At 48.4% G+C, this 24,033-nt stretch overlaps 1 protein-coding gene across 3 annotated transcripts; it reads right to left on the reverse strand.

Moving 5' to 3' along the window:
- Nucleotides 1-1,369: 1,369 nt before the first annotated feature.
- Nucleotides 1,370-19,849, reverse strand: LOC105917382 (claspin). Of its 3 annotated transcripts, none has more exons than XM_036145707.1 (24): nucleotides 19,610-19,849; nucleotides 18,747-18,867; nucleotides 16,583-16,947; nucleotides 16,361-16,510; nucleotides 16,219-16,275; nucleotides 16,054-16,126; nucleotides 15,859-15,961; nucleotides 13,646-14,136; nucleotides 13,386-13,574; nucleotides 13,072-13,232; nucleotides 12,835-12,992; nucleotides 12,714-12,766; nucleotides 12,464-12,642; nucleotides 8,517-9,003; nucleotides 8,126-8,159; nucleotides 7,958-8,039; nucleotides 7,744-7,865; nucleotides 7,484-7,645; nucleotides 6,966-7,087; nucleotides 2,645-2,775; nucleotides 2,458-2,572; nucleotides 2,300-2,382; nucleotides 2,010-2,168; nucleotides 1,370-1,620 (listed from the first exon to the last, which is right to left on the reverse strand). In XM_036145707.1, the coding sequence occupies exons 1-24, from the start codon at nucleotides 19,634-19,636 to the stop codon at nucleotides 1,495-1,497; spliced, it is 3,750 nt and encodes a 1,249-aa protein (XP_036001600.1). In that variant the 5' UTR covers nucleotides 19,637-19,849; the 3' UTR covers nucleotides 1,370-1,494. The 3 variants fall into 3 exon arrangements, with proteins under 3 accessions (XP_036001600.1, XP_036001602.1, XP_036001601.1); XM_036145709.1 differs by having other exon boundaries at nucleotides 18,747-18,922; XM_036145708.1 differs by having other exon boundaries at nucleotides 2,300-2,379; nucleotides 19,610-19,848.
- Nucleotides 19,850-24,033: the final 4,184 nt, after the last annotated feature.

Genomic DNA, 24,033 nt, shown 5'->3' on the forward strand with positions numbered 1-24,033 from the left:
GGCGCCGATGGTCCCACGAGGAAAAACATGGCGGCTGAGCGAGCGCTCATGGCGGAGGATTAAAGGTATAGACGTCTTTATGATTCGGCCCAAAAAGATCAACAAGTTAACAATTCCTGGACAGAAATGACTCCTGGGAGAAAGTAACAGGGTTAAATGTGATCAGCTGTTTCCAACGTAGTGGTTGGTTTATGAGCGCCACGCTGCCCCCTAGAGGCTGGGAGAAAACTGCAGACGTCTCATTTCCTCTCAGAACGAACCTGTGAGCATAAACCAGCCATGAGCTATATAATACATATAATATATATGTATAATATAGCTCATGCTGGTTTATGCCACTGAGCTATATTATACATATAATATATATGTATTATATAGCTCAGTGGCATAAACCAGCATGAGCTGGGCCTTCTGGTCCGACACCAGTGTCTGACCTCACTGATGCCACCAGAACCGGTCCAGAACCTCATGGACCACCGCCACAGAGGCGCTGAAGGAGTTAGGAGGTCTCTAAAGGTCTCCTGGGCGTCACGGCAGTGAATACTTTAACACAGCCAGAGGTAAAGGGAATTATCTGATTATATTTACTCTTAGTACAAAGAATTTAAAACTTTTCACAAAATCCCTGAAAAGTAACAGTTTATCTTTGTTGTCCATGAAATGAGAAACAGCCCAGATTGCTTTTTTTATACCATTCGTCCATAAATATGGATTTATTACTCAGAATGTATCTATTATTCTAGACAGGAGTATTATGGGGTGTAAAAAATATGTTTCCAATAAAGAACCTGTTTATGAAAATCAGACAGTAAGCCGTAAATTTATATTATAAAAGTTGGATTCTTCCAGTTTTTATAAACACTAAATTGGGTTTATATGACCAAACTGAAAGATTTATATACTTCAACCATTTAAGTTTTAATACAGCATTCATAACCTCAGAATCTTTGGCATTTCTTCATAAGTTTTAAATCATGTAATTTTTCCTTCTGTAATGACTTTTATTCTTCCAAATAAAGTTAAAATTTAATTTAAGGTCTTTATCATCTTGGTTATTGGCTGAGTGACACCAAATCACCGTTTAACCCTTCAGGAAATATTCTGGCTGGAGGCGGCCCGGCGGGTCACAGCGGTACCGGCGGGTCACATCGGTACCGGCGGGTCACATCGGTACCGGCGGTCCATGTGGACAAACCCAGAACATCACAGGGAGCAGCAGAACCTCAGAAACGGACCAGACTGACCGCCTCCTGGACCTTCAGCACCATCGGGTCCAGCAGAACCAGACGGAACCAGGAAGCCTCCAACGGGCCCGGTTCTGCTCACTTGAAGCTGCTGCAGGGGAACCTCAGTCAGAGACCGGACCAGCAAGGTTCTAAAATACTTTTATTTACACTTTGAAACAACGACATCAATAAAAAGGTTAAAATCAGAATATTTACATGTGAACATTAAACAGAACCGGTTCTGGTCAAAGATCCAGTGAGCAGCTCCTCAGTGGTCCAGGAAGCTGAAGATGCTCCTCTGAGGGTTCTGGCTGGGCCCGGCAGCTTGGTTCTGTCTGCACGGCCTCTTGGCTGCAGGGTTCTCCACCTCCACCTGGTTCCTCTTCCTCGCCACCTGAGCAGAACCAGAACCTCAGCTCGGACATTTACACAGAAAAACATCTGTCGGGTCACGACAGAACCAGAACCGCTTCAGAACCAGAACCTCTAGCAGAAAACCCCTCAGCAGCATCAGGGTTCTGTTACTGTAGAACACCAGCGCCCTCTAGTGGCCGAGCCTGGGAAGGCCCGGTTCCTCTAAACATGGAGGTTCTGCTTCTTCCGGGTCCAGAGGAGGTTCTCTGGTGGTTCTGAAGAGCAACTTAGACGCTTGGAGGTAAATCAGACCCGGTGGTACCGGAAGAACTGACCCGGTTTACCCAGGCTGACACCTCTGGTACCAAGCGTGAACGAAAACCCCGGTTCCTCTCGGACGGGCGGGTTCTGGCCCGGTTCTGGACTCACCTTGTGAGGAGCGTCTGCCGGCGCCGGAACCTTCTCCGGGGACAGCGTCTGGAAGAGGAAGCCTCTGGTGCTGCGGGGAGCCAGAAGGTTCCCCTCAGAGATGTTGGCCAGTTTCTGCAGAACCGCCTGGGGCCGACCCAGAAGAGAACCCCTCCTGACCTGGAGGAGAGCCGGACCGGTCAGAACCACAGAACCCCAACAGCTGCAGCGCTAAACTAAACCCGATCAATGACAGCAGCAGGACCCGGTTCTGGAGTGAGTGAACCAGAACCGGGTCGGTCCAGACCCACCTGGACGGGTTGTGAAGGTTTCTGGAACGGGTTCAGCGCTGCGGTGGCGTTCTGATCCGACTGAGGGGCTGCAGGCGGTTCTGCTGGTGAGAGTCCAGTGTTAGTTCTGGACCTAACCCGGTAAAGCAGGGCAGAACCGGCGGAACCGGCTGACCCACCTTTCCTCTGCAGGGTTCTGGCGGTCAGCTTCCGGGCCAGCTTCATGAACCGACTGTCCTCCTCCAGCTTCTCGTCTTCGTCCGGATCTTCTCCTTTCCGGGCCTTCTGCTCCGTCTGAGGGGAACCAGCTCAGCGTTACTCCAGGTCGGACCTGGTTCTGCTGCGGCGGGTCGGAACAGAACCTACCTGCTCTCTGAGCCACTGTTCCCTCTCCAACCGGGCCTTCCTCCTCTGCACCTCAGCCGGGTCCACGTCCTCCTCTTCCTCGCCACCTTCCTCTCCAGCGCCGCTCAGCCCGTCGGCGCCGACCCAGCCGTCTGGACCAGAGGAAGAACACTGAGTCCAGAACCACAGGTTCCAGCAGAACCCTTCAGATGTTAAACTAAAGCCTGCAGTCAGAACCGCTGGTCCCTCATCAGTCTGGGTTCTGGGTCAGCCTGATGCTGCTGACAAACAGAACCGACCAACAAGAACCAGCAGCAGGTTTGGGTTTTTAGAGGTTCTGTCTAAACTTCTAAAAGTTTAATCAGCTTCTTCCTGAAAGTCCAGAATCACAGACCGGTCCTCTAACACTCAGAACCAGGGTTCATAAACCTTTTCCAAAGTCAAAATCAAGCACTTTCAGATCCATTTTAAAACTTTTTCCAGCACCTTACATCCAGTGTCCGAAATTAACTTTGTTATTCACCGGCCAAGTTGGCCGGTAGATGTAAAAATCAACCGGCCAGGCATATTTTTTACCGGCCAAAATATTAATCCTGACCAGACCTCAACTTTTATAAAAATTAAGAGTGAGATTATGTTAATTATGGGGTGTGTGGTTGGGGGCGTGGCTGACTGGAACCTGGAAGAGAAACCTTTGTTTCCTGACTTAAAAAAAAGAAAATATTGTAGTTGATTATAAAAGACAGATTATCATTATTCTATCCATGTTGGTCTTATTTGTGAATGAGGCAGAGTTTCATCAAGCCAGTACGGTCAGTGGGGGTTCTAGACCAAATGTAGCAGGGGGGGGGGGGTCAGGGTGGGGCCAGTGTTTTTTCACAGGGGCACAGAACAAAAGATTGGGGGGGGGGGACTTAACAGGTCAACATTTCATCGTTTAAAATATTAAGTAAGCCAAAGAGCCAATTGTGGCTCTGGAACTGCAGGTTGCAGACCCCTGATCTTTTCTCAATACAGCGGGAGCTTAACGTGAAACAGCTTGATTTTAATTATTGTTATTTTTTTTATATTTATTTTTTAATTATTTTGTTATTTTATTATTGGGTAAAACCATAAACGAAAAAAATGCAACTGATCCAAATGACCAGTCAGTCACGTTATCTTTGTCAGCATTTATCATCCTAAGAAATTTAACATGTTTTTAGTACAGGGGCCATAACAGGGGCCAACAGTTCTACATGGGCATAGGCCCCTGTTGGCCCCTGTTCAGAACCGCCCCTGTGTATGGTTCAAAATTTTCCCCTCAGCTGCAACACTTAAAGCACTCAGGGTTCACGCTGCGTCTTTACGCTGATCTCGCTGCTGGATTTTACCCTCGTGCGCTGCGCCCCCGATGTTACAGGTTACATGTAACGTAGTTTTGCGCACCTGAATTCAAGCGCAACGCACCACGCCCACCGAAGCACCGCTGGTTCTGTGTCGTTAAAAACAAAAGAGCATGAAAAACAGTTACCGACTCTCCTACTGATTTTAATTGGGACATTTTGGTACGAGTGGAAGGACATTAAACGTAGCGATTCACGTTTTGAAGGCTGGCCGCTGATAAAAGCACCTTGCTCCGAGAGGGGGGCGGGGGAGGCGCAGTAAGAGCGGTGAAGCACAGAGCCGCAGCGCAGGTAGTTAAAAAAAATCCGAATAAATAAGAACGAAACTTATAAACAGACTAATTGGCGTTTTAGACTGTATCTGGTTAGCAGATCTGTTTTCTGATCCAGCGTTCAGCCATGACTGGTTCTGAATGTGAAAGAAGCTGAACCAGCACCGCAGAAGGCGGGTCTAGACTGAGCTCTGGATGGACAGAGCTGTGAACGGATCGTATGGGTTTCGTTATTTTTATGTTATTTTTATTTTATTTGGTACAAACATTTACTCGCCATGTGGCAGCTAGCCCTCTGAAATTCACTCGCCAAACGGGAAATTTACTCGCATTTAGCGACTGGCGAGTGTTAATTTCGGACCCTGCTTACACCACCGTAAATTACCAATACATAGTCAAAATTATTAGTGTTTTTATCGCATTAAAAGAGATGCTATAAACAACCAAAATTGTGTTAGCAGAAGGATCAGATATTTAAGCAAAACACAAGTTTTGTTTGTCAATGTTCTGCTGGGCCGGTGAGAAGAGCTTCAAATTTACATTTGGGCCATCCATGGACAGCTGAATCAGGTTCTGGAAGCTTATATCTGAACACACCGTTTCAACCTTCTCATGCATTTGTTCTGCAGTGTGATGACCCATGAAAAATGATGCTAGGCACCTTGAGTTTACTTGGTTATCATTCCAAAATCATATGTGCATGTCCAGCTGGCTTTTCCTAATTTCCCTATTTAAACTTTCATCAAACAGAAGTACATATTCAGACTATTTCTTGGCTTTGGCCTTCATTAGGGAAGAGAAATGAGGTGCAATCCCAAATGTGGTGAGGTATGCTGCTTTTCTCTCCCCACAAGTAAACTTTGCAATTTCACTATCAGCAAACATGGTTCTGAAAATGTCTGCTGCATTCTCACATGATTTGTAGGAATAATGGCTGGTTACAACTTTTGTTGCCCAGCATATTTCTGCTTGAAGTGTTGGATTAGAGCTGACAAATGATGTTATGGTGTTTGTGGTCTTGCTGGTTGCCTGCTGTGGATTAGAAGACCGGACTGGAGGAGTGGATGTGGATGGTAGAGGCGCTACTCCACCGGCTACCTTCACTGCACCGTCACTGCTGATTGTAGCTCTGCTTTTCTGTCCATGTTTATTTGACGCGGTTGTTTGTTGTTGCTGCTTTCGTGCGTGCATACAGTGATTGGCAGGCAAGATAACCCCCCCGGTCTGCGAGTCGTCCGCGCAAATCTTGTTCCGGCCAACAACTCTCCGCCTTGCCTAAACAAATTCCAGCGAGAAACACTGAACTTAGCCAGTGAATTCCTAGCTAGCAGTTACTAGCGTAAACAAATAGGCGCTAACACTAACATGTACCAGGCCACTTCAGCTGGCTTACTTAAAAAGTCTTCTAAATGACTTACCCTTCATGTGACTCGAGAGTGCAGACTCGCCCATTGTGAAAAGCTGCACGTCTTTTTTGCAGACTTTACAAGAGGCAACTCGTGGGGTTTGTCCCCGTTTAATTCATAATTTGTATTTTTCATCTTCCAGCCAACGTTCATTGAAACGACAACCTCCCGGCATGGTGCAGTAGTGGTTTCATGGGGGCGGAGTCACACATGGAAATAGACTGGCAGATCGCAGTCACACATAAGCCAGCTGGTTTCATTTTCGGGCTCTCCAACATTTTATTTCTCCGTTTAATAAACACACGATTCAGTTAGATAGGCATTTGTTGCCAAAGAAATAGTTACAATTTCAAGCATTTTCAAGGATTTCCAGCACCCGTACGAACACTCAGAACCAGAACATGTGGGGGATTTATGGAAGTTCTGCTGGACAGGCTTCAGTGCTTGGAGGTAAAGCTTCATCTGGGTCAGAACATGGTGGTTCTGACCCAGATGAAGCTTTATGGATCATCTCTTTCTGGCCCGTTTCTATAAATGTGGAGCAGCTCCCGGACAAACTGACTGGACCGTTGCTCAGAACCTGAGAAGTTCTGGTACCACCGGCAGAACCTTTCAGACCTCACGGTCAGAACCAAACGCATTCAAGCTGCATTTCACATTTGGACCAGCAGGGGTCATCTTCCTGCAGCCAGAGCAGAGACCCAACGCTGCGGTTCTGGAGACCCAACGCTGTGGTTCTGGAGACCCAACGCTGTGGTTCTGGAGACCCAAGGCTGCGGTTCTGGAGACCCAAGGCTGCGGTTCTGGAGACCCAAGGCTGCGGTTCTGGAGACTGGATCTAGTTCAGACTAAACGGGCTGGCAGAACTTCAACACCCTCCAGGTAGAACCAAGAGACCCATAAAGCAGCCGCTGTTGAACAGAACCAGAACCAGAACCAGACTGGACACCAGAGGTGACAGAACCCCTGATGTGGATCCAGTTTAACCCGACCAGTTCAGCAGAACTTTTATTCTCTAAAACTACTTCATTAACTCAGGTTCTGGTTTTTGGACCTTTGGTTTAGGTTCTGGTTCTGATTGACTGGTACCGGTTTCATGGCAGACGGCAGTTCAGAAAGCAAGCGTTCCAGGTGGTTCTGAGGCCCAGCGAGACTAAACCGGACCGATCCTGCAGAACTTTTTCAGAGTTCTTCTGCAGTCGGAACCTAAACAGCAACCTGATGATCAGCAAGCATGCAGAACCGGACCCAGAACCCGCATGCAGAACCCGCAGCTCACCCATGTTCTTCCAGCGGAACCGGCGCGCTCTCCCCGGGCCGTCAGAGTGCAGGTCGCCGTCGGCCAGGTAACGTTCCTGGTAGAACCGCAGGCGCCGCTTGTCATCGTCCAGGATCTGCTTCCTGCAGAGCAGAGAACGGTTCTGAGAACGGTTCTGACCAAACGGTTCTGACCACACGGTTCTGAACACACGGTTCTGACCACACGGTTCTGACCACACGGTTCTGACCACACGGTTCTAACCACACGGTTCTAACCACACGGTTCTAACCACACGGTTCTGACCACACGGTTCTGACGTCATGGTTCTAACTACACGGTTCTGAACACACGGTTCTAACCACACGGTTCTGACCTCACGGTTCTAACTACACGGTTCTGACGTCATGGTTCCGTCTACACGGTTCTGACCACACGGTTCTGACCACACGGTTCTAACCTCACGGTTCTAACCTCACGGTTCTAACGTCACGGTTCTAACGTCACGGTTCTAACGTCACGGTTCTGACTTCACTCACATGTGGATCTTGTTGACTTGGTTGTGGAGCTCTTCGTCTGAAGGAAGCTCCTCCAGCAGCTCCTCTTCCTCGTACTCGCTGCCCACGTCTCCTTCCTCATCATCGCTGCCGACGTCACTTCCTGACAGCTCCGCCTCAGAATCCACAAAGTCCATCAGAGTCCTGCGAACAGAACCAGAACCGGGATGACCGGAGAACGTGGGAGGAACCGGAGAACGTCTGAGGAGCAGCTCTGAAGCAGGTAAAAAGTCAGGATTTACATTTTCTTCTTCTTCTTCTTCTTCTTCTGTGATCGACGGGGAGCGAACACGCTCTGCAGCTCCTCTTCCTCCACATCGTCCTTCTCATCACTGCCGTCACCTTCATCCTCACCATCGTCCTCCTGAACGGCAGTCATGAGCTCCAGAGTGACTGACGGAACCAGGCGGTACCAGACAGAACCAGACAGAACCTCAGGCTCTGAGGAACCCTTACCTGTTCACTTTCTACGTCTGACAGGAGGCGAAACTCACAGTCTTCCTCCTCCTCCTCCTCTTCCTCCTCTGGCTTGGTCTCCCTTTTTGAAGAAATGAGGAGCAGAAGGTTAATCTTTGAAGGAACGTCTGCATTCCTCTGAAAGAACCGGACCGGTCTGTCTGGTACCTTTCTGCGGGCCGTGGAGCCGAGTCAGCAGAACCTGAAACCAGCAGATTTAGACAAATTAATAATATTAAACTTTACAGTGAAACAACTTCTGCTCCTCAGGGCCACTGGGTGGCGCCAGGGAGCATTCTGGGCCAAGGCTCAGGCAGTCTGTGGGATTTGAACCACAGACCCTACAGAACCAGGCGCCTTGCTCTAAAGGCATCCCCCCCCCCCCCCCCCCATTAAAGCCGTGAAGAAGAAACGACGGCTGCAGCTTTTCTATCCAGCATTAAATTATTCTTCATTATAGGAATAAAAACTCGTTTCTACTGAAGCCGGACTTTAAACGGACAGCGGTTCCTGCTGCCGGTACCAGAACCGGTCCTGCTGAATGTGGGCGTGTCCTCACCTTGGCTGGGGAACGTTCCTGAACAGAACCGCAGCAGCTGCTCCATGGGCTTATCGGACCGGTCCCGCTGCTCGGCCGGCGTCTCTGGGAACGCTCCAGAACACAAACCCAGCAGCTCGTCCTCCCGGAAGGCCTCCAGGCCCCCGACCGGGTCGGCGCCGCCCTCTGCGGTCCCGAACCCCCCCGAACAGAACCCCAGCAGCTCCCCCATGTTGGCGTCCATGGCGTTCTCGTCCAGGTTGTCCAGAACCAGCTGCCTCTTGTGGGACGCGCCGGGCCGCGGGCCCACGTTCAGGAAGCCGTCTGCGTCCAGCACCTGCGACTGGACCTCGTCTTCCAGGGAGAACCGGCCCTGGGAGTCTCCCCCCGGACCCGGTACCGGTCCCCCCAGGGGGCCCGAGTCGGCGCCGGGGGACGCCGGGGCGTACAGGTCCTGGGAGTCCTCCACCGGGAGGCAGAGGGACTGCTGGGAGAGACGGCCCGAGCTCTGCAGGGAGAGGGAGGGGTTAGAGCTCAGAACCAGAACCTGGTACCAAAGAAGAACCAGGACCCGGTACCAGGCGCCAAGGTTCAATTCAATTAAATTTTATTTATATAGCACCAAATCATGAAACATGTCATCTCAAGGCACTTTACAAAATCAAGTTGAATCATATTATACAGATTGATGTAATCAACTGGTTCCCTTATATAGGAAATTTTTGACCAAAGTCTCTCCAAGCAGCATTCACTCCTCCTGAAAGAGCGTAGAGCCACAGTGGACAGTCGTCTGCATTGTTGATGGCTTTGCAGCAATCCCTCATACTGAGCATGCATGAAGCGACAGTGGAGAGGAAAACTCCCCTTTAACAGGGAGGAGAACCTCCAGCAGAACCAGAACCAGGCTCAGTGTGAACGCTCATCTGCCTCCACCCACTGGAGCGAAGTGCTCTGTTAGGAACATACGGGGTAATCAGAGCTCTGATATATGATGGAGCTTGATTATTAAGGGCTTTATACGTTAGAAGGAGAATTTTAAATTCTATTCTTGATTTAACAGGAAGCCAATGAAGGGAAGCTAAAATTGGAGAAATATGATCCCTCTTGTTGATTTTCATCAGAACTCTTACCGCAGCATTTTGGATCAGCTGAAGGCTTTGAACTGCATATTGTGGACTTCCTGATAGTAAAGAATTACAATAGTCCAGCCTTGAAGTAACAAATGCATGGACCAGTTTTTCAGCATCACTCCTGGACAGAATGTTTCTAATTTTGGCGATATTCCTGAGGTAAAAAAAGGAAACTCTGGAAACCTGTTTAATATGGGATTTAAATGACATGTCTTGGTCAAAAATAACACCAAGATTTTTAACTTTATTACCAGAGGCCAAGTTAATGCCATCCAGATTAAGTGATTGATTAAGAACTTTATTTTTTGAGGACTCTGGTCCAAAGATTACAACTTCTGTCTTGTCAGAATTTAAGTGCAGGAAATTTAAAGTCATCCAGCTTTTGATGTCATCAAGACATGACTGCAGTCGAAGTAACTGATTGGATTCATCAGGATTTATGGATAAATATAGCTGAGTGTCATCAGCATAACAGTGGAAATTAATCCCATGCTGTCTGATAATTTTGCCGATCGGAAGCATATATATAGTAAAGAGAATTGGTCCAAGGACTGAACCCTGTGGTACTCCACAGGTGACCCTAGAATTTGAGGAAGATTTATTATTAACATGAACAAACTGGAATCTGTCCGACAGATAAGATTTAAACCAGCCTAATGCTTTTCCCTTAATCCCTACAGTATGCTCAAGTCTTTGTAGGAGAATATTGTGATCAACTGTATCAAATGCAGCACTGAGATCTAGCAGGACAAGTATAGACACAAGTCCATTATCTGAGGCCATGAGAATATCATTAGTGACCTTCACCAGAGCTGCTTCAGCGCTATGATGAGCTCTGAAGCCTGACTGAAACTCCTCAAGTAGGTCATTACTTTGTAAATGTTCACAGAGTTGATTAGCAACTACTTTCTCAGGAATTTTAGATAAAAAGAAGATTAGAGATTAAAATTTTTAATCGCGATTAATCGCATAATTTGCCCGATTAATCATGATTAATCGCATTGTATTTACAAACTCCAAGAATGAATTCAAAAGTAGTGTAAAGAGCACTTTTATTTTAATGTTCTGCTGCCATATGAACAAAAGTGTTGTAACATTTGTAGCACTTATCTTATACTGGATATTTTCAACCCATCTATTGAATTTAGTGCTCTAGTTGATCTTTTCTTCATATGAGATCAGCAGCACTGCAGCCAAAATATGGCCTTTTTTGACCTGCTGTATATTAGCCAGTCCCTAAGCTTGATGTATCATGAAACTGTTGACCTTTTGGGTTTTGTGGTTTTTATTTTATTATTACAATTAAATAATAATAAATAATAATAATAATGTTATGTTCAGTGTTTTTTCGCTAATCCACCTCTTAGACAAAATTACATAAGGATTGAAATGTATGTGTTGTGTGCACCTGTCTGTTGCTTTAATCCTATAAATTTCCCCGTCGTGGGATAAAAAAAAAGGATTAGCTAATGTTATCTTATCTTAAATAACCCTTTTTAATATATGTACTGGGTTCTTTCAAGGTCTTAATTACATTTTCTGTGTGGGCTCCAGTAACATATGATAGATAATATCTACTTTGAAAGTTAACATGAACTGCTGCTGAAGATGACCACTCTGATCTACCTGGATGTTCCCTGGAGGACTGAAACGCCTCAGTCAGAGACGTCTGTGGGTCTGTCGGGGCAATGACAGAAGTTTCGTCTCCTCTCTTCGTTTCTGTGGCTCGACGTTTTCATGTTTTTTCACATGCTTAGATAAATTTGTTGTGTTTCCACTGAAATTAACCGGCTTTTTACAAAACATACAGCTTGATTTCATTTACGGTATTAAAATAAAGCCAAACGGTGCTACTTCCCCTGTTCATGTTTTTCCGCTGCTGCGGTCTCTCTCAGCTGTTTGTTTGTTAAGTTTGTGTGAGAGCTGAGTGGGCGGGCCAGGCTGAGCCTGCGTGCTGATTGGCTGGCGCCGCTGAGTCATGTACGAGAGGGGAGGGGGAGCGGGAGAGTGCTGCCGTGACAGCGCACTGCAGTCACCGCACGTGCTGACTGACACTGACTGAAAGCATGTGAGCAACATGCGTTAATGCGCGATAAAATAAATGTCGCCATTAATAGTCTTAATGAATTAACGCGAAATTAACGCGTTAACTTGCCCAGCCCTATTAGATATAGGTCTGTAATTTACTAACTCATCTTGATCAAGAGAAGGTTTCTTAAGTAAAGGTTTAATAACAGCTACTTTAAAAGCCTGTGGTACATATCCATTTACTAAGGATAGATTAATCATGTCTAAAATAGGACCACTGATCAGAGGGAATACCTCCTTAAACAACTTGGTTGGGATTGGGTCTAACATACAGGTAGAAGGTTTAGATGAAGCTAAAATTTTAGATAGCTCAGAAAGCTCTACTGCTTCTAAACAGTTCAAACACTGCGCAGGTTCTAAAGATTCCTCCAATGCTGCCTCACTTACTGAGGACGAGGTAATCATGTTTGGGAGGATGCCAATTATTTTATTTTTAATGGAATCAATTTTATTTATGAAGAATCCCTGCCGTGAAATATCGGGTCATTGGTTCTGACCAGGTTTACGCTGGGATACTTAGAAAAGTACCAGATGTGCTTTACTGTCAGTGTCGGGTCCGGTCTTCAGAACCAGAGCGATCCGTGAAAAACGGACCTGATCCTGCAGGAAGGTTCTCCACAGAACCACGGACCCAAAGCACCGCGTCGACTAGAACGGCTCCGTTTGGGAGCGGAACGACGGAGTCTGAGCGAACGGGCCGTCTAGAACCGGGCCGTCCAGAACCGGGTCGTCCAGAACCGGGCGTCTCACCTTGGAGGCGGAGCCGAGGATGCTGGGCCGGAAGAAGCAGGGCGACGGGGAGCGGAAGGCGGTGGCGGGGGGGCGGGGCATGGCGCGCTGGTTGACGGGCTGGTAGGAGGTGATCATGGAGGCGCCGAGCTCAAAGCTGCTGTTGTGGCTGCCGTCCTTCATCAGGGAGTCTTCCTCGTCTGCAGGGAACACAGCAGACGGCGTCAGCCACCAGAACCGGCGCCTAACGGCCCACGCCCTCCTCACTCACCTGTCTTGCTGCAGACGTCGGCGCCGGCGGGTCCGGCCTTCCTCACGCCGTCGCTGGAACAGAGGACAGCGTTCAGACGGCGGCGGCGAGTCGGATCGGCGCCGCACAGAACCAAACTCACCCGGTGCGGGAGCAGGAGCTGCCGGGGAACAGCATCAGCGTGCCGTCGGCGGTGACCAGGTCAGGCGTCTGCGCCGCAGGAGAACCGCTCCTGATGCTCGGCGCCGTGCTCTCCTCCTCCTCCTCTTCCTCGCCGCCTCCCAGCAGGTCGTCCACATCCTGCCACACAGAAACAAACATGGCTGCCACTTCCACACAGGAGCAAAAACTGAAAACCCGGCAGGACGTTGAGTTTCACCTCTTCCTCAGATTCGTCCGTCATATCTTCCTCCTCCTCTTCCTCCTCCTCACACTCTTCGTTGTCAAGGCGATGGAGCGCGGCCTTACGCGCCCGCTCCTCCTGCCTGCGCTGCGCCATGGCGAGCTGCAGCCGCTGCTTCAGGGTCAGCAGCTTCTCTCCTGCAGAACGGCCCAGAGTCAAACCGCCGCCATCAGCAACGCCGCCATCAGCAACGCCGCCATCAGCAACGCCGCCATCAGCAACGCCGCCATCAGCAACGCCGCCATCAGCAACGCCACGCCCGCCGCCCTCAGCCCCTCGCTCACACTCACCTGGCTTGGCGGCCGCCGGCTCGTCCCCGCCCTCCTTCACGGTGACGGTGACGGACTCGGAGCGCAGCTGCTCCTGGCCAGAGGGGGCGCTGTCTTTGCGGACGACGGTGAGCTGCACGGTGCGTTCCGCGGCGGGGCGTACAGGTGCGTGAACGTGGCGCAGGTAGCGCTCCTTCAGGGCCTCCACACCTGTGGAAGACCAACATGACATCAGGACGTTCTGGGACCCGGTACCGGGCCGGACCCACCTGGAGGCTCACCTGGGTTACTGATAGCAGGCTCCAGGTGAACGTAGGCGCCGTCGTCCGGACACAGCCTGGCCACAGGTGGCGGGTCCAATCCCAGCTCCTTCAGACGGGCCAGCTTGTCCCGCTTTGCTTTGGTGGGTTCTGCTGCAGATTCTGAAACCGGGTCCGGCTGCGGTTCTGTTTGTTGGGCTGCAGCCCGGTTCTGTTCTGGAAGGGCAGCTAAAGTTTCTGGTTCTTCTGGAGCGTCGGCACCGAGCGTCTCCTGCAGACTTTCAGAGAGCAGCAGCATTGCACCCGACTCCAGCTGCGGTTCTGATCCGTCTGCAGGGAAGTTCTCCTGCTGCGGCGATGAGGTGGCTGCAGGCTCCGGTGGAGACTCGATCTGATTGGATGAGAGCTCCAGAGAGGGCGGAGCATCCTGCTCACAAGGTGGCTGGAGGGGCGTGTCCACAGGAGGGGGGGCTGAGGGCGCCTCCAGCATCAGCTCTGAATACCTGGAGGACCTGAGAGGAAGAAGAGGAGGAGGAAGAGGAGGAGGAGGAAGAGGAGGAGGAGGAAGAGGAGGAGGAGGAAGAGGAGGAGGAGGAAGAGGAGGAGGAGGAAGAGGAGGAAGAGTTATGGATCATCAGAACCGTGGAGAAAAAACCTGATCAGCACAAACGAGGAGAGATGACATCATGCAGATAAAAGCAGCCGCCAGTTAGGGTTACCCGGTTCTGAAGTCCTTCCACTAAGACTAAGAACGTAGAGAACATGGACCCGGTTCTGAAGTCCTCACTAAGACTAAGAACGTAGAGAACATGGACCCGGTTCTGAAGTCCTCACTAAGACCAAGAACGTAGAGAACATGGACCCGGTTCTGAAGTCCTCACTAAGACCAAGAACGTAGAGAACATGGACCCGGTTCTAAAGTCCTCACTAAGACCAAGAACGTAGAGAACATGGACCCGGTTCTGAAGTCCTCACTAAATTAAGAACGTAGAGAACATGGACCCAGTTCTGAAGTCCTCACTAAATTAAGAACGTAGAGAACATGGACCCAGTTCTGAAGTCCTCACTAAGACTAAGAACGTAGAGAACATGGACCCGGTTCTGAAGTCCTCACTAAGACTAAGAACGTAGAGAACATGGACCCGGTTCTGAAGTCCTCACTAAGACTAAGAACGTAGAGAACATGGACCCGGTTCTAAAGTCCTCACTAAGACCAAGAACGTAGAGAACATGGACCCGGTTCTGAAGTCCTCACTAAGACTAAGAACGTAGAGAACATGGACCCGGTTCTGAAGTCCTCACTAAGACCAAGAACGTAGAGAACATGGACCCGGTTCTGAAGTCCTCACTAAGACTAAGAACGTAGAGAACATGGACCCGGTTCTGAAGTCCTCACTAAGACCAAGAACGTAGAGAACATGGACCCGGTTCTAAAGTCCTCACTAAGACCAAGAACGTAGAGAACATGGACCCGGTTCTGAAGTCCTCACTAAGACCAAGAACGTAGAGAACATGGACCCGGTTCTGAAGTCCTCACTAAGACTAAGAACGTAGAGAACATGGACCCGGTTCTGAAGTCCTCACTAAGACCAAGAACGTAGAGAACATGGACCCGGTTCTAAAGTCCTCACTAAGACCAAGAACGTAGAGAACATGGACCCGGTTCTGAAGTCCTCACTAAGACTAAGAACGTAGAGAACATGGACCCGGTTCTGAAGTCCTCACTAAGACTAAGAACGTAGAGAACATGGACCCGGTTCTGAAGTCCTCACTAAGACTAAGAACGTAGAGAACATGGACCCGGTTCTGAAGTCCTCACTAAGACCAAGAACGTAGAGAACATGGACCCGGTTCTGAAGTCCTCACTAAGACTAAGAACGTAGAGAACATGGACCCGGTTCTGAAGTCCTCACTAAGACTAAGAACGTAGAGAACATGGACCCGGTTCTGAAGTCCTCACTAAGACTAAGAACGTAGAGAACATGGACCCGGTTCTGAAGTCCTCACTAAGACCAAGAACGTAGAGAACATGGACCCGGTTCTGAAGTCCTCACTAAGACTAAGAACGTAGAGAAGATGGACCCGGTTCTGAAGTCCTCACTAAGACTAAGAACGTAGAGAACATGGACCCGGTTCTGAAGTCCTTCCACTAAGACTAAGAACGTAGAGAACATGGACCCGTGTTCCCTCAGACGTTCCCCCCCGGGTTGTCTCCAGCATGAGAACGTTCTTACTTCAGTAAGGCCATGGCGGAACCCTCGGGTCGGGTTCTCCTCCTGAAGAACTGGTCGATGGTCTTGGGTTGAGGGACGTGGTACGGCAGACCCAGCGTGGACTCTGGAGGAGGAGAACATGGACAGTGAGAACTTGAGGTTCTGATCCGAGGTGAGCGGGTTCTGATCAGAACCTGAGGTTCTGCGGCGCCTGACCTCGGATCAGCCGCTGGGACTCGCTGTGCAGCTCCTTCATGGCCTCCCTGCTGGCGCGCGCCGCTCTCCTCTCCTGCAGAGGAGCAACAGTTAGACCAGGAATCAACCTGAGGAGGTTCCTTCAGGGTTCCTTCAGGGTTCCTTCAGGGTTCTGGAGACACGTACCACACGCTGGGGCTTCTCTGGGGCCTCTTCGTCCTCCTCTTCCTCCAGCAGAGGATCCTGCAGCCCAGAAAGACACTGATCACCCGGAGGAACCACCCCCCCCCCCCCAGCCTAAGCCCACATGGGGAACTTCCTGGTTTACCTTCATCTTCTTCATCTTTTGTTTGACCGCAGCTCGAATGGCGTCCAGAGACTCTTCCTCCTCGTCTTCATCGCCCAGCCCGGTGTCGAACAGGTCCGGATCTCCCAGAGGACAGCCGCTGTCGTTCAGAACCAGAGGACGACCTTCATCCTGAAGGAACGGGTAAAACAAAATTATCCTGTTCATCAAAACTCTGAAACACGTCCAGGATGAAGGACTCACCTCCTCTTCCTCACTGAACCGCTCCGCCTTCTTCTTCTTCTTCAGGTCTTCCATCGCTTTGCTGCGTTTTCCCTTCTTCTCACGGTTTCTCTGACTCTTCTCCCGTTTCTTCACCTCCTCCATGTCTCCTCCCTGCTGCTCGCCGTCAGCAGGATGGTGGGTGACCCTCCTGCTCCTCCTCCCTCCTGCATCCCTGCTCCTGGCCTCCTCTTCCTCCTCTTCCTCCTCCTCCCCACTGGAGGCAGGCAGCACCAGCGCCTCCTTCAGGCTGGTCTCTGCAGCAGCCTCCTCTTCCTCGCTGTCGCTGTCTCTGATGGCGTTACGCCGAAGCCTCCTGTGAGCCGTGACGTCCTCCTCGTCTGAATCTGGAGAACAAACTTGGTTTAGAAGGAGAACCGAGATAACGAAGGAGAACGTCTAGTTCTGCTGGCGTTGGGAGGAAGACGGCTCCCAGAGAACCCAGACGGAGAACTACTGTGGAGTAGTTCCCTGTTCTCCTGGCAGCAGCAGGAGGCCGGTTCTGATCAGGTTCTGATCGGGTTCTGATTATTATTGATTCATAACAACGATCAGAAACTTGTTCCTCTCAGCCGACTCTCGTGCTGCTATGTGAATCCAGCGCCGCTGCCTGCGTGCCTCTGAGCAGGACACTCCTCCACGGCGCCGACCGGCTTCATTTCCTTCAGCGAGACTGAAAAATGCTTCAGGATGACGGGCAGAAAAAGAGCCGCTGGTAGAAAACAGAACGCCGTCAGCGGCGTGGAAACATGGAGGCAGTACAGGTGATTTAGCCAGGTGTTCAGGCGTTGAACCAGCAGCAGCAGTCTGCTAACCCGGCTACGCTATCACAGCGTGGGCTCGCCGTCGCTCCGTCTCCTCCAGCCAGGCCACCAGCGTGTTAATATTTGAGTTTGCACACGATGAGACGCACTGAAGTCTAACCATGATTAACTCGCCGTCACGTGGCGCTGCAGCCGCTCTCTGATCAGCCATGAGGCTGAAAAACAATTTTCTCCAGGCTGACTTCTTCTCTCTAACGTAGGAGGAACCTGGGTTTCTTCTTTTGTAGACATAGAAGCAACATTTCAGTCAATTCCAGCTGAATCCTCTGACTCTCCATCCTCGTCGGTCACAGACTGACAGAAAGGACCAAAAACCTCCAATTTCATAACAACATTTCTGGAAAACGAGCGCGACGTGGAACGCTGCAGGTATGTTTCACCGCGGCGCCGATTAGAGCCGTTAGTCACTCCTGTTCAATAAAGTCGTTATCACATGGGATAAATAATGTTAAATAATTGAGATCTCAATTTCAATCAAAATAGTCGTTATAATTTATGGAATCATTGAGCAGCCCTAGCGTCTCATTTTTAGTTTGCCTATTTGGGTTTTATTACCGGATTTTTCACACCATAAGGAGCACTAAATATTGTGTAACATCATTCCTCCACGTCTCTCTATCGTCTCTATCAGGAGGACAGAGTAGCAGGACTACACTGCCCTGTTTATAACATAAGGCCAAAATAAACTTTATATTTAATTAACTTACTAGGTTTATTGTTGCTAGCGCGTACTCCAGGCTGCCTGATATGAGTGCTCTTCTAGTTTAGACATTACAGTCAGGCAGTCTGTAGACAGCTCAGGGGTCCTCAGGTAGAGACAGATTTACGCATTTTAACAGATTTCTGAGCGCATTGCAGCAAAAATCAGTCAGTAAACGGTGATCATAAGGCGCATTGTCAGTTTTTAAGAAGATTTAAGGATTTTAAATGCGCCTTATAGTCTGAATAGTACGGTTTCCCTTTTTCCACATGAAAAGTTAAAGTTTGCTTCAAGTTAAAGTCGGTAAACTGAAACTTCAGATTTAATCCAGGTTTTATCTTCCAGATCAGATCCAACGTCTGCAAAGTGAAACTCTCACATGTTGATCCAGACGGCGGTGATGAGCAGAAGTTCTCTTTCTGCAAGCTTCATAAAGACGTCTTTGCTGCAGGAACAGCAGCGACTGCAGCCATCAGAACCGCCCATGAAGGCATCAGAACCGACCTTGAAGGCATCAGAACCGCCCATGAAGGCATCAGAACCGCCCATGAAGGCATCAGAACCGCCCCGGCGGACCCAAAGGTCACTCTTTGCCTCATGGAGGTCAGTGGTTGTTGCGTACCTGGAAGCGGGCCTCCTTTCTCGGCCGTGGTCCCGGTGACCACCTCCTCGGCCGGGGAACCCATCCCGCTGTCAGAGTCGCTCTCCGGTACCGTCTGGACCACGGCGGGCAGAACTTCAGCCTGATACAACAACAGATGTGGTTCTTAGTGAGGAGAACATCTACGGCACCAGCTTCTGGATCATAAAAACACAGAATGAGAAAATAAAGAACACATACTTCCCCCTCTGGTACCAGAGATATAAATCATGACCCGTTTTAAAGAACCAGTCCAAAGGTTTCAGAACCAGCTAAAGTCCAGTTCCTTAAAAACGGTGAAATGGTTCTTTATGCTGCTGAAAAGCGATGGATGTGGAGCAAATTACCCTGGAGGTTCCTAGAACCCGCATCTGCGCAGGAACAGAGGAAGTCCAGTCCAGACCGGGTCCGGTACCGGGTCTCCCTCTCCTGGCCCGGTTCTGGAACAGCTTTTAGGCGCTTTTCAGTGGAACTGCAGCTGTGGCGCCTGAACGCAAACAATGAAGCATCATGGCTTCCATCCCACCGTCACTTTCTCCCGGTAAACGGCCACTAACCGAGCCCCCTGCTGCCCGCCAGCCGGTCTCCCGCCTCGGCCCGAAGTGAGCTAACTTCTAACCCGGGATAACCGAGTTACAGTCCGCTTCAGCGGGATTCTCGCTGGCAGGAGGAGGCCTAGGCGGAGTCCAACCCTGCAGGCTAGCTGCGAAGCTAAGCGGCTAACTCTGGGCTTAGCCGTCAGACAGAACCTAAAGACCCACGAACCCAACCCGAACCGAACCTGACCAGAACCCCCGTTAGAACCACACACACAGAGGGAGAACACCTAGAACCCGGTTCTTTACCTGCTGCTGGGACACAACCAGACTCATCTTTGTTCGGACGGCGCCTTTGGTATAAAACCCAACAGGGACGCGTCAGTCGAGCCGTCGCAGAAAGCAGCGTCACTGGGTCAGCACCACGTAGAGAGGTTCTGGTTCTGTTCGGGTCCACATCCAGGCCTCGCTTCCTCCCGCCTGACCCGCTCTCTCTGGGCGCAGTTTGAGCTTTGGCGCGCCGTGACAGCTGGAGCTCCGCTTCAATCAGCGAGCTGTCACTCAACGCAGCTGCCGCTGCTATTGGTCGCTGCTGGACTTTGTCCCCGCCCCCCCGTGACGTCACAGCGCGACGACGGTGGCCGCAGCGCGAAGAGCTTCAAGAGGGGCAGATTACTACTCAGGCAGTTAATAATGTGGTAAAATCACCTCAGACCAAAACTAGGCAAATAATCCTTTCATTTTAATGTTACTTTTCTTTTTATGTCATTCATTTATATTTTATATTACGTTGATTTTGTTTTTAACCCACGCAAAGCGCTGTTTGCCCATCTACCATCAGGTAAACACTTCAGAACCTCAGAGCCAGAACTAACAAACTTAGAATCAACTTAGAATCAGTTTAAAACAGGGGTGTCATCTTGGTTTAGGGGCCGCATTCAGCTTAATCTGATCTCAAGAGGGCCACACAAGTAAACTCATTGCAAGATTAAATAGAACTAATAAAAGTGGACTTGTTGATTTTTATATTAAATAAATTTCACTTTTACACAATATATGAATAACCTCAGCGTTTTTAATAAAAGTATGTACAATTTCAACAATACCTTTACTCAGTTAAACATATACTTAAGAGCATTATGCATAAGAACTGATCACAGTGATTGTACAATGTTGAAAAACATTTATTCCATTTTTTTGGAACTTAAAAACACTGTCCTACATGACAAAATACATCAAACAGATAAAAACTAAGAAATGATTTAAAATCTATTTTCCACATCTGAAGCAATGTGCTACCATCGGCTGATTAAAACACATTAAAACTCGTGGACAATATAGGAACTGCAGATTTTCAATTAAACGAAGTACATGTTATTTTCAATAATTGTTTCATTATTCTCTTCCTTTTATCTCGTCTTTCTTTCACCTTTTCTTTTTTTTTCTTTTTGTTCTTCCTTTCCTCTCCTACTTTCCCATTGTAGTGTCCATATCATTTGAGATATTCCCCGCATGAATCATGATAAAACTATTCACATTCATAAATCAAGCAGAACACTATGGCAAAAGCAGTACTGCTCCACTTGTGAAAGTCAAATCTGTCGAGCTCTTTTTGGCATTAAGACAACAATTCTTATTGCCAAATTGCCAGATAGGACACTGGAAAAAAAATACCTCATTACCTCATTATCTGTTATCTGTGACTCTCCTGAACGCAAAAAAATAAAAAATTAACACTTGTTCATTGCATTTTTGTCTGTTTTAAATTTTTTTTGCCTTCATTGTGTGTAATGTAAACCAGGAGAGCCAAAGAGAAATCTTGCCACGGTGACAAATAAAATATTCAGATTCTGATTCTAATTGCATTCATGTGTTCCAGCTTGGTGCACTTTTCACAATATGCCATAAAAGTGAAAACAATATGTGCTTCTGTCACAGCAGTGGCTAATGGTTAAACAAAAGTCATTTTAGATGAATGTGCAGATAGACTCTAACTAGTAAAAGGTTATGAAATGAGAGTGAAGTAATATTCATGGAAGGTGGTGAAAGTTGTGGAGAAAGGAGATGTAGCTGAAGATGTGTGAGACAATAAGCTGAGACCCGTTTCCTGACCTGCAACGCGGCAGAAGTCCAGTACAGAGTTCCAGGAAAGATGTTTCCACGGGCATGGAGGATTTAGGGTGCCGCTGGTTCTGCTGGTTCTGCTGGTTCTGGTCCACTGGGCTTTCTGAACTCCACGGTCAACACAGTCACTTCATGCTTCCTTCTGCTGACAAGCTTTATGGAGATGCAGAGTCCAGCTGGACCTGGTACCGCCGGTACCATGCTTGACTGTTCAGCAAACTGGGCTGACCAGAACCCCGTAGAGAATCTATGGAGAATCGTCCAGAGGAAGATGAGCGACACCAGAACCAGCAACACAGATGAGCTGCAGGCGGCTAAAGCTACTTGGACTTCCAGAACCTGAGCAGAACCGCCGGCTGGTCGCATCCCTCACAGCATTGATGCAGGAATTCATGCAAAAGGAGCCCAGACCAACTGACTGCAGAGAAATTAAAGTACTTTTCAGAATCTGGACATTTCCGTCAGTTAGGGAGGTTGTCCAGTGACTGTCAAGTTGTCGGTTCGATCCCCCGCTCTGACCATCTCAGTCGTTGTGTCCTTGGGCAAGATACTCCACCCGCATCGCCTGCTGGCGGTGGTCAGGGGGACCAGTGGCGCTGATGTCTGGCAGCTTCTCCTCCGTCAGTCCACCCCAGGGCAGCTGTGGCTGCTAGCATAGCTCACCACCGTCAGGGTGTGAATGACTGTAGTGTGAAGTTTGGGGATGTTGGTGGCGGTACATCACCTCCTCCCAGCATGAGAGTAAAATAAACAGAAAGGGGCGGGGTTACCGCTTTATTTTATAAAGAACCACAGGGCAGCAAACACATATTTCGACACTTTAATTCTCTAGAACATGTTATGGGCCAGTCCAGATCTTTAGATAGTGGAACATGTTTAACAGAGGAGAACCCAGAGTTTGCCTGCAGTTATTCTAACATATTTCCTCTAGTTGAGTTAAATATTAATCATGTAAAAAATGGATGAGCATCAGAACTATTAAAGATTCTGAATGGCTTTGGACTTTCTCAATAAAAAGTTTGGCTTCAGTCGATGGGGGAACAAGGTTAGTAACTGTGATTAATGTATGTTTAAGATAAGATAAGATAGGTTTTATTGATCTCATATTGAAGAAATTCACTTATTCCATCGGCTCAATAGTCAGAAGAAGGTGCCAAAAGTAGGAAAAGGTGCATCAGTCAAGTTTGACTAATCAGTCAAGTTTGTGTAACTTGAAATATGTATGGGAACAGATACAACTGGCTGTGTTAATAAAAAGAAGGAAACGTGTCAACGTAAGTGCATAGCAATGGATGGTAAAACGTTTGTAATTGTTATTTGCTGCTGTGTAGCTCTTACGTTGGTTGAAGACACGGATGGCTGTAATAAATCATCATTTAACCATCAGTTCTGGCCTTCTTGATATTGACTGGATGCTACAGAACCGATCCACAACAAGGGAGATGTACTGGTCCTGCTTCTTTCCAGAGGTCTAAACATTGCTGATGATGACCATTTCTGTTAAAGCAATTTATCGCTGCAGGAATCAGAATCAGAACCAGAGCTGAGTTCATCACAGAGTGCTGAATTAATGATAAAACGTCTTCTCAGTCAGCCTGGATGACCTGGTAGAAAACTTTCATCTGAAAACCGAGACGCTAAAACTTTCCTTTGTGACAAAGCTTCTAGTCAGAGTGGCTCATGTTACCCTGAGCTACCTCTATAGTTATGCTGCTATAGGCTTAGGCTGCTGGAGGACATCAGGGTCTATTTCTCTCTCTCTGCTGAGTTCTCCTACTGCTCTCCAATCTGCATTGTTTGTTGTTATTTCAGCTTTTAACTTTTTGTTCTCTGTCATTTTTCTCTTCATAGAAGGTACACCTGGTCTGGTGTTCTGTTAACTGTGACATCATCAGGGGAGGCAGATCATCCTCTATTACCATCTAACATAGAAAGTACTCCTGGGTCAATGTGAGCTTCTGTGCTTTCTGTGTCTCTGCTCTGTCTTCTCTAAGCCCCAGTGGGTGGAGGCAGATGAGCGTTCACACTGAGCCTGGTTCTGGTTCTGCTGGTGGTTCTCCTCCCTGTTAAAGGGGAGTTTTCCTCTCCACTGTCGCTTCATGCATGCTCAGTATGAGGGATTGCTGCAAAGCCATCAACAATGCAGACGACTGTCCACTGTGGCTCTACGCTCTTTCAGGAGGAGTGAATGCTGCTTGGAGAGACTTGATGCAACCTGCTGGGTTTCCTTAGAGAGGAAACTTTCTCACCAACCTGGAGGATCTGATCTAATCAGTATAATCTCATTGAATTTGATTTGGAAAGTGCCTTGAGATGACATGTTTCATGAATTGGCGCTATATAAATAAGATTTAATTGAATTGTGGAGGAAACCGACCCGATAAAGACCAAAGTGGGGAAAAGCAGGCGTTCCTTTCTGCTTTACTAGAACATAAAGACATTCTTTTTTTAAAATCTATAATCAGGAGTTAAAAAGAGTGAGGCAGTAATATAATTCCTGATATTATCACATAAAACACTAATAATGGCCAAATTTACTGTTGTTGACAGAACCATCACAGCATCTAAATTAGTTCATCAAACTGACTGATCTCTGATGGGAAGTCATC

The sequence above is a fragment of the Fundulus heteroclitus genome, chromosome 13 (assembly GCF_011125445.2).
Source record: "Fundulus heteroclitus isolate FHET01 chromosome 13, MU-UCD_Fhet_4.1, whole genome shotgun sequence".
Classification (NCBI taxonomy): domain Eukaryota; kingdom Metazoa; phylum Chordata; class Actinopteri; order Cyprinodontiformes; family Fundulidae; genus Fundulus; species Fundulus heteroclitus.